At 50.5% G+C, this 12,569-nt stretch overlaps 4 protein-coding genes across 4 annotated transcripts in view; 3 read left to right on the top strand and 1 right to left on the bottom strand.

The window, feature by feature from the left end:
* Window positions 1–3,552: 3,552 nt before the first annotated feature.
* Window positions 3,553–4,596, bottom strand: SETTUDRAFT_28073 (uncharacterized protein; the record flags this gene model as incomplete). The annotated part of the gene is made up of 1 exon (XM_008026339.1): window positions 3,553–4,596. One exon carries the CDS (start codon window positions 4,594–4,596, stop codon window positions 3,553–3,555), a length of 1,044 nt encoding a protein of 347 aa, XP_008024530.1.
* Window positions 4,597–4,710: 114 nt separating this feature from the next.
* SETTUDRAFT_109106 (uncharacterized protein) lies at window positions 4,711–7,209 on the top strand (the record flags this gene model as incomplete). Its single annotated transcript, XM_008026462.1, has 1 exon — window positions 4,711–7,209. A coding segment is annotated over one exon (2,499 nt), but the record flags the coding sequence as incomplete, so codon positions are not given.
* Window positions 7,210–8,209: 1,000 nt separating this feature from the next.
* Window positions 8,210–9,721, top strand: SETTUDRAFT_177065 (uncharacterized protein; the record flags this gene model as incomplete). The annotated part of the gene is made up of 2 exons (XM_008026461.1): window positions 8,210–8,384; window positions 8,436–9,721. The coding sequence occupies 2 exons, from the start codon at window positions 8,210–8,212 to the stop codon at window positions 9,656–9,658; spliced, it is 1,398 nt and encodes a 465-aa protein (XP_008024652.1). The 3' UTR covers window positions 9,659–9,721.
* Window positions 9,722–10,423: 702 nt separating this feature from the next.
* Window positions 10,424–12,569, top strand: part of SETTUDRAFT_177064 (uncharacterized protein) — a gene marked incomplete at both ends in the record, with an annotated part of 6,992 nt that continues 4,846 nt past the window's right edge. Inside the window, 3 exons of the mRNA XM_008026460.1 lie at window positions 10,424–10,770; window positions 10,801–11,338; window positions 11,514–11,633. Coding sequence (XP_008024651.1) covers window positions 10,424–10,770; window positions 10,801–11,338; window positions 11,514–11,633 — 1,005 coding nt within the window. The remainder of the gene's footprint in view (window positions 10,771–10,800; window positions 11,339–11,513; window positions 11,634–12,569) is intronic.

The raw sequence follows: 12,569 nt of genomic DNA, 5'->3' as shown, positions 1-12,569 counted from the left end.
TCTTGGCTTTCTAGATCTGCAATCCGTTTATTTTCAGCTATTTTTTCCAGCTATATATCACAGTTTTCAAATAACAACTTTTTGAGTGACGTTTTTTTCGTGTCACCCCTCTGTACTATAACTACTTTTATAAGCTAGCTTACTTATTTCTTTTACTTATCTCTATCATAAAACTCTACTAAACTTATTATATAATTTAAGCTTTTTTATACTCATTATAAGCTTCTACGCCTCTTTTATAATAGGCTTTAGAGCTTTATTTAACTGTTCAATTTAGAAAGTAGTATGTTTCTTATTTTATATAGTTTTAAGCTTTTAAATAGTTATAGTAAGAACTTTTATAGTAATATATAAAGTAGCTTTAAAATATAAATTTAAAGTAGCCTTTTTACTACTTTTAAATAATAGTTCTAGTAAAGAGTTCATTCAAGCATTACTATACATAATAGGTACTATAATAGTAGTTAAGAATGATAAAGGTTTTACCTAACTAGTTAAATAATATTCTTTCAATCTTTAAGTATTTCATCTTTATAAGTAAAATACTACCTAACTCTTTTTTATTTTAGTTTTATGATTAACTTAAGCTTTTTTATTAGCTTTATTTTATTATAACTGTAATGGGCGGGCCCAACGGGCCGAGCGTACGACTACTTACGCCATCCATAGCCAAAAAGGCAGTAACAAGACTTCAAGCTTCTTGAAGTCTAGGTAGTCGTATAGATATACTCGATCACACACACACTTTAGGCGTAGCCTCTTACAATAACTAGCTACTTAAAAAACTTTTCATACAGTAAATAATAAGATATTATAGCTATAAATACTAAAACTACTAGTAATATTAGCGTAGCTTTTTTTGATACTTATCATAGCGTATATTTTTAAGAGTAGTATTATATTTTTTATATTTATAAAGGTAGCCTATGCGTAGAGTATCTTTAAAGTACTATAAAAAAATCTTAATTAGGCGTACGTTAGGCTTAAAGCTTTACTAGTAGACTTTACTATAAATTAAGTTGATTATATATCATAATATACTTATTATTCTTATAATTTTATATATCGATTGATTACTAAAAAGTAACTTTCATATAAAATCAAGAAGTAGGTTAATATATATTTATATTTAAAGCTATAGTGGTTTAAAAATATTCAAAATAAATATATAAGCTATTGCTAGCTTGAAAAGATTGGTATAGGCGCTAAGAGTAGTTAGGCTGGTAGGCTGGCGGCTTAGCGTGGCGCTAGCAAGAACTTTCGATAGTCACCTCCGTAGTGTAGCCGTGTCGCGCGCAGAGGAGGCTTCTAGAGCCTGGCGTAAGCATGGCAATGGCCGCCTGGGATAGATTGTCATTGGGGGGAGGGCACATCCGCCTCCCGTGCGGCGGCATTGGCGTGCCTGGCGCATTGCCAAGCCAAACCTAGCCTCTGCCTGGGCGCTCAGGGGGCTCCTGCGCCTCTTCGCAGCCTGCGACCCGCCGTCACCACACACGCCTTTGCCCACACACGACACATACACACGCTCACCCACACCATATCACCCACACGCACCTCACACGCATCACACGCATCACATGCAGCCTCGCGCGGACGACGCGCGACGGTATACATGCTACTCGCTAGCCTACGTTTTGCGGCGGCGGCGGCGCCTGCTGCTGCGCTCCCCTTTTCCCACGCCTCTGCCTCGGCCGCCCACCTGCCGCGGAGCCAGCCACGAGCGCTAGCACTAGGAAAAAATACTTGGCCTGAATACGAGTCTGCGGTGGGGTGCTTGCTGCGAGTAACAGCGCGACCCGCTCCCAAAAAGCATACCCTCGCCTCTCTCCCAACACCCATGCTCCGTCAAACACGACCCGTGCACACTCTGTTTGTACCGGCTGCATGCCATTTTTAAAACACTCTATAGCCGAGTGGGTCCTGGGCCGGGTCCTCTCCTCGTCCTCGTCACGTCGCATCCAGAAACATATCCACCTTACCGCTCAGGAGTCCGTCCATGGCCCAATCTCGCCCGTCCGCCCGCCCACCGACGGCTCGCAATCGATAGCCTGCCCTCCCCCACGGCCTTGGTTTTTTTTTTCGTTTTTACGTATTCTCGTCTCCAGCCTCTGCCCAATGTGTTTCTACGCGCAACAGCGCCCATGGCCCTCGCTACAGCGCTCCCGCAATCTTGTTCGCAGCCGGCTCCCTCCGCTGCCCGCCTCGCATTGCTGCTTTTCCCCATAACCTAATTACATGCGCCCTTGGCCCATAGCACCACTGTATATTGCGCGACGCCGCCTTCGCAATTACACCATCTGCCTTCATCTGCGGCCCACACGTGCTAGGTGGTGCTAGACACCCGTCTCTCTTCATGTGCAAATTTAAACATTGGCCATGTCGCACACGAACCGCCTGGGATACCGCCGCCAGCTGTCGTCGTCCTGCATGCTGCCACAGTTAGCCTCGTCATGGCCCCCTGACAAACCATGATGCCACCGCTGCTGAGAAAAAAAAATGCATGAACGCGGCACCTGCCCAGCCATGATAGCAGTCGATATTAATGTCATCTGCAGCCACTCACAAGCCTGACAGGCTCCCATGTGGCAGGCCTCAGGGGCTATTTAATGTTCCTGTCAAGTCTTGGAAGCTAACTTTTATGTCTAAGCTTCAGGCCAATTGGTTTAGCCGGTCCAAAAGCCCATGACGGCCTTTGATTTGGACGCCGCTTGCAAATAGCCACAGCTACTCAATCACAGTCCCTGCCCAGATGCTCTATATGGAAATGCACGCCGCCAGCAGTTGGCTCCTTTCCTGCTTGCGCGCGCGTGTAACCACCTTGTGTTGAATGCTAGTCGCCACGCTGCCGAGAGGCGTGCAACACCGGCCACCTGCATTGGCTGACGTCGGCACGCCGTCCAGTAGAAATATCGCCTGACCGGAGGACATGGCATGCGCACCAACAGCAGTGCCGCCCAGAGCTCAGTATCATTCTTTGTTCGCGCCGGCCGCTGAGCTGAGCTGTGTAGTGCGCTGGGCAGTCTTGGACCGACTCGTCGCGCCACCAGCACCAGCAACATGTACGTAATGTGAAGCAAGGTTGAAGCTACACATGTCGGCGGGCGACGACGAGAGCTGAGAGGGGCACCGTTGCCATGGGCACATGCACATGCACATGTGCATGCAAACCCACCGCTTAGTCAGCCCCTTGGTCCCAACCGCGGGACACTTGGATGACGCACGGACGCTGTCGACGAGTGAAGTCGCTGCAGGTACAATTTACACGCCCACCACCGCGGCACAACGACGACAAGTAACGTCCGCCTCGGCATTGCCACTGTCGCAAACACGCCCGCCCGCCCCCGCGCTGCTTCGCCCGAGCCCGAGCCCGAACAAATGCAAGCAGCAGCTGCGCCCGACATAACTCCCGTCTTCCATGTGCGCGTATCATAACCGATCCGTGCCATCTTCCGCCGCCCCTCCTCAGCTGCGGCATCGCCTACTCCACCATGGAGCGGCACAGAAAGCGTAGGCAGCAGCTCTCGTAGCCACACCGCCAGAGTCTAACACTCACTAGGAGAGCTTCGTGAACTCAATATTCCCCGTGTTTGCAGAACCGTCCTTTTCCTTCAGATCGGGCATGTCTGCATTCAATGCGTCAGCCAAGATTTGCGCGTTGGCTATGAGCTTTTCTTGCGACTTCATCTGCTTCTCGTAGTTGGACTGGCGATCTTCAAAGACCTCTCCAGACTTGACGTATGCTTCAGCATTCTTCCGGCCTTGACTGAGTATGTGTTTCTGATCGCGAAGGAGGTGCGCTTTGACATCTTCGAAATAACGAGTGAGAATGTTTTTGAATCGCTGCTGCAATTCCGACGAAATGAGGGGCGGGTCTTTGCTGGCCTGGTCTTCGTCCTCGACGCCAGACAAGTCGCCATTCTTGTCTCCTACGGTCGATCCATCATCGTTGACAGTCTTGCGGCCCTCTGCAGAAGGGGGTTTGGTGCCGAGTATATCCCAAGAAAATGCCTTGACGAAGATGACGACCAGAGGCAGATTGACGTGTTCACGGTCGTGTCCAAGCATGTCCTTCAAAACTTCCAATGGAAAGGGCTCAGCGTCGGTGCTGTCTGCTCGTGACTTTGCCTTTGCCGAGCCTTCAACAAGTTTGCCATTGTCCTTGCTCTTGCTCGCTTCTTCGGGTCGGGCTACGTCATCCAGGCTGCGCAAAACACCCACAAGCCACAACTCGGTGGCAACACGTAACAGCACGCGCTGGCGAGCCAATCGCTCTTTCTCTTCTCGCTCGCGCACATCTTGTGCCAGCGTCTTCAAGTGTGACTTGTCTGGGGTGGCAAGCCCTCTTCCAATGTACCAGCCAATGTATCCTGTAAACTCTGCGGGGCCAAAACGCTGGTGGAGAGCACTGACAATCTCGACACCAGCAGCGACTTCGCCGGGCGTCTTGAGCTTGCAGAGGCCCTCGTAGCAGGCCGATATGATTTCGGAAAGGTATTTGTGGAGAGACAGGGCGCGGATTTCTTGGAGGAACTGGGCTTGTGCGGGGGCGTTGATGGCGGTTCGAAGACGCTTGATAAAGGCCGTGTTCTTTTTCATCGAAGAGTCGAGCGAGCCTTGGACGGCGAAGACGCCTGCCACGTCGTCAGCAGAAGAGCGGCAGCCGCCGTGACCATTGTGGAGTCATGTACCTTGCTCGCCATCCCAGGCGCCGACGGCTCTATTGGTCTGATCAAGGCGGGCGAGTACTTGCGCGGCCAAAGCGACGGTGCAGGCATTTGGGAAGATGAGGAAGAGCGCCGGTTTTACGAGAACCTCATCGACCTGAAAGACCGCGTTCCGGGAATCCTGCTCGAGGAAGTCAAGAAAAAGAAGGTCGACGGCGATGAGCAGGTTGGCAAGAAGATTGAAGCCAAGGCCGACAGTCCTGACAAAGAAGCTGCGGATACTGCTGCAGAAAGCAAAGCAGCCGACGGGGATGATCAGTCTACCGCCATCGCCAACAAGTCTGTCGGAGCACAGGTCGATGCTCTTTTAGCACGCCTCCCCGAACTTGCGAGCAAGGATGCAGTTGACCAAACCGCAATGGACTTTTGTTTCTTGAACTCAAAGGCTTCGCGCAACCGCCTCATAAAGGCGGTTCAGGAAATCCCCAAAGGACGGTCCGACTTGCTGCCTCTGTATTCCAGGCTCATTGCAACACTCGGAAAGTACATGCCTGATGTCCCACAAGGCCTGGTGTCCTACCTAGACGAGGAGTTTAGAAGCCTGCAACGGCGTAAATCCAAAGACTTCCTAGGCCAAGTGCGGACACAGAATGTTCGCTATCTCGCAGAGTTGACCAAGTTTGGCGTTGTTCCTGAGCACGTCATCTTCCATTGTCTCAAGGTCAGCTTGGATGACTTTTCACGCATGAACATTGAGATTATTTGCAACTTGCTGGAGAATTGCGGGCGCTATCTCCTCCGCAACCCAGAAACTTCTCCTCGGATGGCCTCCTTTTTAGAGACGCTCCAACGCAAGAAGGCTGCTCAGGTTATCGGTCAGCAGGAGCGGATGCTGATTGAAAACGCCGTATACTACGTAAACCCTCCCCAGCGCGCCGCAATCGAACAAAAAGAGCGCACTCCGGTTGAACTCTTCCTACGTAAGATCATGTACCAGGATCTAACCCGCCGCTCATTGGACAAGACTATCAAACAAGTCCGCAAGATGCACTGGGAAGAGGAAGACGTGGTCAGTATCCTCCACAAAGTGTTTGCGAAGCCTGGAAAGATCAAGTATAGCAACATTCATCTTCTGGCCGTCATGCTGGGCACCATCCATCGTTTTCACCAAGACTTTGCCATCTCCGTCGTCGATGATCTTCTCGAGTCGATTACCTTTGGCCTAGAATTGAACGACTTCAAGTTCAATCAGCGAAGAATCTCCGAGGTCAAGTACCTCGGTGAACTATACATCTATCGGCTAGTCGATTCGCCTCTGATTTTCGACACGCTGTACAAGCTCTTGAACTACGGCTGGGAAGGCGGGTATATCCGGCCTGGAGTGTACAATCCCTTGGATCTTCCAGACGACTACTTTCGCATTCGCCTGGTCTGTAATCTCTTGGAAACATGCGGCATGTACTACGACAAGGGTGCTGCCAAGAAGAAGCTCGACTTCTTCCTCACCTTTTTGCAGTACTACGTCTGCATGAAGGAGGCACTGCCCATGGATGTCGAGTTCATTGTGCAGGATGCATACAACCTTGTTCGACCCCAGTGGAAGATGATCACCGACCCGGAAGAAGCTTCACATGCTTTTGCTGAAGCTGTCAAGCAAAACTACCAGACAACAGCAACCGACAAGCCAGTGGAGCCTGACGAGGACGACGTCTCTGCTTCTGACGATGATATAGACGGTCCTGAAGATGAAGATGTGGATATGCCAGAAGGTGAAGGCGATAAATCATCCGACGAAGAGGAAGACGAGTCAGAGGATGAAGAGCCTGTCAAGCAAGCTTCGTCGGACGAAGAGGAAGAACATATTGTGGTAACTCGCCAGGAGGATGAACGCGATCCTGAGGCGGATGCTGAGTTCGACCGCGAGCTTGCCAAGCTCATGTCGGAGAGCGCAGAATCACGCAAGCATGACCGAAAACCTGTATTTGACGTGCCACTACCCATGCGCCGTGCTCGAGAGGCTCCAGTCAATGCCGAAGACAGTGGTAACGAGGCGCCTGCTTCAGTTGCTCCGCCTTCGTCTCAGACGATGAAATTCTCGTTGCTTAGCAAGCGTGGCAACCGAACGCAGACGCGATCTATTGACTTACCTTCAGACTCGACATTTGCTGTTGCTATGCGTAACAAGCAACAGGCCGACACAGAGGAACGGCAGCGCATCAAGAGCCTCGTCCTGAACTACAACGAAGCTCGCGAGGATGCCGATGATTCGACTGGTGATACACCATTTCTTTACACCCTTCAACCCAACACCAATAGAAAGTATACTGAAACTTATAAAGGTCTGGACAAGACTCCAAATCCATATGCGCAGCCGCGCCTCGACAAAGCTGGCACCAATCGCAGCAACCAACGTGCACGAAAGCTGCAGCTCTCAGACGTCAACTGGTATGACACCCACTCTTCCCCTCGAGAGAGTCGCTTTGGGTCTCGCACAACGTCTAGTCTTGCGTATACTCCGCTGTCGGCGATGGTATCGAAGCGTTAAGGCGTGGTGTCAGTCCGGGCTTCTCACAATTCTCATGATGCTTGCAATCAACATCGATCATTTACCCTGCATTCACGGCGCTGCGCATCAGCTCAAGGCTAACCACGAGGCCCTTTTGGGCGACTGATTCCTTAGGACATGATTGTTTCGTCTACGATGCTACGGCCAGCATCTAATAAGAACATACAGAAGCTTCCGTGCCTCTCACTGCTACTGCAGAAAGCATGCTACTTCGCACGGTAGGTATCACGGGTTGATCAGCTTCATCACGACATTGCGACTGCCTTTAACGAACCAAGCAACAGCTTCCTCTGGCGGGACGAACAATGCACGTCCACAAAAGAGCGTCCTCTGATTAAATCAGTATGCTGTGGTGTTTATGTGCAAGTGTTTGCGGGAGAAGAGGGAGAAGTCAATGAAGGGTAGTGATGATGAACAAGTGTCTGCTGCGCGTTACCAACCGATATATCTTGTTCACAGCATGTGGCAAGAGGCCTCGGGCTTGTATCCACTGCGCAATGGTCACGACAGTGTCACAGCTGGCAGTGTATTAGTCTTGATACTCTAGCGCTAGTCCCTGCACGAATCAGAATACAGTCGTTTCCGTCTTAAGGGCCTTGGATGATTATGAAGCAGGGCATGTACGTAAGTTATCTAGACTGCTGACTGAACGAGGAGTTTGTACCTCGTCTCTGACCAACCTGCATGTGAATATTATCACGACCAAGACATGAGAGCCTCTCGCAATGTAATGCAGCATGGCACTGCAGATCCAATAGATAACAAGCCGCAAGTGACGATGTCCAAGACTAGCTCTGCAGCCTTGGTGCGGCACGTTGGACTAGCGCGTCCGAGTCTCTTGTGGAACCAAGTACGTCACTATTACAAGTCACAACAAAACGGCGCGCGACCCCAATACCCAGCATTCCGGGCTATCCCTCCCTGTCATATTACCTGACAACCTAGTTGTAACGGAAGAAGCTTCCGTGAAAGCTTGGAGATGTTGCCGTTCGCCTTCTTGCTGGCTGCACCAGCCTCGGCTTTGACGCTACCCTCGTTTCTGCACGCCCAAGGCCCAGCGCAATCACCACTTCGACCTCTTGAGCATTCGCAGAATTATAAATTCGATCCACTGCTCCATCTCCCGGGAATATCGCCCTACTTCGATGCCATCGGTCAGTGACATGATTGGAACTTGACTGAACAATTGCTGATATCGCGTCCAGGGTTCGGTCTCGAGCACACACCCCCAGTAGGATGCAATGTCACGGCGGCCAGTTACATCATCCGCCATGGAGCCATCTACTCCAACGACAAAGAGTACGAAGAGTACATTAAGCCGTTTCTCTGGAAACTCGAAAAGCATCGGCAGGGCTGGTCTGGGCCTTTGGCGTTTATGAGCAAATGGCAGTCACCAATTTTGGAAGATAAATTGGAAGACCTGACGCCATCCGGAGCTGAAGACGCAAAGGTTGTGGGAAAGCACTTGTTGCAGCGATACCCGCACCTTGTGCCTGACACACAGAGAATATTGGCGGACAAGAAGAGCAGGACTTTTGACACTGCCAAGAACTTTATTCGGGCTTTTCCTCAAGAAGAAGACATTGAGATTGTGCGCATCACGGAAAACAAGAACGGATCCATGGAGTCGCTCATCCCACACAAGTCCTGCAAGAACTTCTCAAAGAAGCCCGGTGAAAAGCAGCAGCAAAAGGTCATTGAGCTCTACGGCAAGAGTGTTGCGAAGAGACTTTCACCGTATGTGCCCTTTAAGCTGACTCCCAAGGATGTCGTCGCCCTCCAGATGCTGTGCGGCTACGAGTCGGCCATCAAAGGCGAGCGCAGCCCAGTATGCGAGCAGTTCACCGACTCGGAATGGATGGCATACGAGTACGCGTGGGACCTCAAGTACGCATACATGGTTGGTCCTCTCAACCCACTATCACCTTACCTTGGTTTCCCTTGGCTCCAAGCACAATCCCAACTCTTTGAGCATATTGAAAAGCACAACACACCGGGCGACGGCTGGCCTGACCAGCAGCGTTTCTTCCTCGGCTTCACACACCGCGAAGTTCCTCCTTTCATCGCCACCGCCCTCGGTCTCTTCAACAGCTCCTCGGACGCCGCCGAGCAATTCCCCACCGATCACATCAATTGGACGCGCGCCTGGAGAATGAGCGATCTCATCCCTTTTCTCGGCCACGTCGGCATGGAAAAAATGACGTGTGAGAGAGGCGCTGAGCATGGCGATGGCCCAGGCGTCTACATCAGGTTCATTGCAAATACCGCCCCGCGCCCAATCCCCACGTGCCAGGACGGTCCTGGTGCGAGCTGTGAGTTTACACAGTTTCGCAAAATGATTGGCCGCGGTGCAAAGGCTCATGAGGACTTTCACAAGGTGTGTGATGGGAAGAAATGCAAGGATGCGGGGTGTGTTGATGAAGAGTAGAGGTGTGCTGGACTGGAGTGTGGGGAGATTTTGTTGTGTAAATAGCTTAGGGACGATAAGTTTATAACGAATCATAATTTCTCCTTGTTTTTGCATGGAAAATAATTACCTTGAGAAGTATTTGATCAATTAGATTTTCCTCATACGCATAATTCAGTGCTGGTTTCAAGATTAATATAGTGAACATGTGAGAATCGTATAGCTCAGTACAATCTACTTATGTACATGAATCTGGTTTCCCATGATTGTCGGACGAATCGCGCTATTTCATATATCCAATGTCGGAAATGCACAATTTTTCGTGTGCCCGCTGAGTGTTATATATATATCTGTTTATCTATAACTATACCTCTCCTTGAAGGAGATCTAGTTAGATTTGCTTCGGAACATGCCTGTCCCGCTCTTTTTTTTTACCATGACCACCTCCCTCCTTCTCTCTTATGAGAGAATATAGATGAGAGGAATAATTAGGTTTTAGGAAGCTTAGTGGTAGTGAAGTGTCGCTTCAACAAGGTATGGTATAAGTATGGTGGGTTGCACTAACCCCTCTCGACTAGCGACGTCCTAAGTACTTACGTAGTCAAGTAATAGTAATTCTCCATCTCACTACCATCGTTTCCCATACTTGGACATCAAGACACGCCAGAAGACCAAACTTCTCTTGTCCCCAAAAAAAGAAAGCAATTGATACCTTCCAGCCATCTATCGAACAATTCAAGCAGCCCAAAGAAAAACCAGAGCAAGATGGAAAAGAGAGAGAGAGAAATGCCACGACAACACTCCCACCCACAACCGCCATTGCTCGCCCTCCCAGGCGAACTCCGCAACACAATAGTATCCCACCTACTCGTCCGCTCCCCGGGCACCACCCCACCTTGCAGCATCTCAAAAAGCAGCATGGCGCTCTCCTGGACGTGCCGCCAACTCTACACTGAATTCAGCGCGCTCACGCGCTCCAGCTCCATCTACACCATCGCCTGGCACAGCGCGGCAGCGCTCGCCTCGCAAACCGCAGAACTCCTGACTCCAGCTCTCGCAGCTCAGATGCACAAACTGCAGATTCTTCTCCCGCTGCACTTGCAGAATCTGTATCTGGGCGCCGCTGCTGGCTCGCCGCCTGCATGCCTCGTTGCAGCGCGCAGACGCGTGAAGCCGTTTGAGTTTGCGCAAGCGGGGCTGGGGAATTTACGAGAGCTGTATTTTCGGTTTCAAGCCGACGCTTGGATTAATCGTGATGATGACGGTGGGGATGCTGCAACGCAGAGAAGGAGGAGGACGGGAGTCCCGAGTCCCGACACAGGAGCAGGTGGTCGCGCCCGCGAATTCACCGCACACCTCCTCTGGCGCCTCGTGTGGGAGAAGAATCTCACCCGCCTGACTAAAATCTGTATCGTACATGATGGCGCGCAGCCGCTCTTATCGCTGCCCTTGCTCTACTCCATGTTAGTCTCGCATCGCGCGCTGCGCCTGTCGCGCAGATGGGCCGTGCAATCGGATTTCAAGCATGGCCGCTTGCTCTTGGTGGAGAAGGCGAGTGCTGCTGCTGCTGCTGCGCTGGGGGCGGACGGCAGCAGCAGCGAGAATAGTAGTCGTGGTAGTGGTAGGGTGGTGGAAGTACGTGTTGGATATAGTTTTCGCGAGGCAGAGCAGTATGTGGCTGTGTGTGGGGAGATTCTCGAGGTATGTGTAAAAAAAAAAGACACTCCTGGGTTAATATATTGCATGCGTGGCTTCTACGTTTTTTTTTCTTTCTTCCATACCATCATGTACGCGGAGGCAAGGCGTCATGATGCTGTTTGTGGCTGTACTTAGTCGCCATTCCAATAACCAACCAACAACTAACGTGCTTGCACAGGACAAACACGCCGACATCCTCATCGCCAGACGCCGCCATTGCAAATACATGACCGCGCTAGACGAAATGACGGACGAGCAAGTCAGACAGGAACTAGAGAACCTGTACACTCTGTTCCCGGTGTCGACGCACGCAGAACACGTGTTGCAGCCGCATGTCGATGCCATACGTACGCGGTGCAGGCTCAATATGTGAAGGAATGCATGTCGGGAGGAAGTGCGGGTGAGAAGTAATTATGTATGTGGTGGGCTGGATACTTGACTTACTTACTTACTCGGTAGGGAGTGGAGATGATGCAGAGATGGCGGGACTAGAGTATGTATGTACGCCTGGTAGAGGGGTCGGGGGTCGGGGGTGGGGGACTTGCTTTTGTGGGTGGGATGATTAGAGATGGAAAGCGAGATTCGTGAATATGTAATTTGATATATATATATGGGATTCTAGAAGCTGGAATTATACATGGATAGTTTTGAGATTCTTGCTATGGCTGCTTGGCTTGCGGGGAGTATATACGACGACGACGACGACGACAACAACAACAACAGCAACAGCAACATGTTCCCAGCGGATGAATTATTTAACAGAACTTACTGAATAGCGATTTGAGAATGTATTTCGAATATATACGCGTGAATTTTGCTATGCACGAACTAACCAACCAACTAACTAACTAACTAGCTTAGCCACGCTAGCCCACACATCTGCGTCGAGCACTGCTTTACGTAGTACCATGGTTCCAAGGAGCGACTACCGCGGCCAAACTCAGAGATTCCCATAAGGTAACGCATCAGACGTGGACGAGTCTTCCCAGCCAGATTGCACATCTGAAACAAAGGGTGCTGAAGTAGCAGTGCTAACGTCGATGCAAGCTGGCTGGAGGGCGGTCCACTCGAAGATGGGGACTGGAAAACAGGTGTTTGGTTCGAGGTGGGACGCCGGGAAGTGATATATATTGTGGTGATATACCGGGAATTCTGGTGGTGGTTGCTGTTGTGGCCATGGCACCTGCGTCGAGTGTGTTTTTTTTTTTTTTTTTTTTTTTTTTTATTGTAGTTT

The sequence above is a fragment of the Exserohilum turcica genome, assembly GCF_000359705.1.
Source record: "Exserohilum turcica Et28A unplaced genomic scaffold SETTUscaffold_18, whole genome shotgun sequence".
Taxonomy (NCBI): Eukaryota; Fungi; Ascomycota; class Dothideomycetes; order Pleosporales; family Pleosporaceae; genus Exserohilum; species Exserohilum turcicum.
Note: the sequence above shows the minus strand (reverse complement) of the source record. Positions and strands in the feature narration are given on the sequence as shown.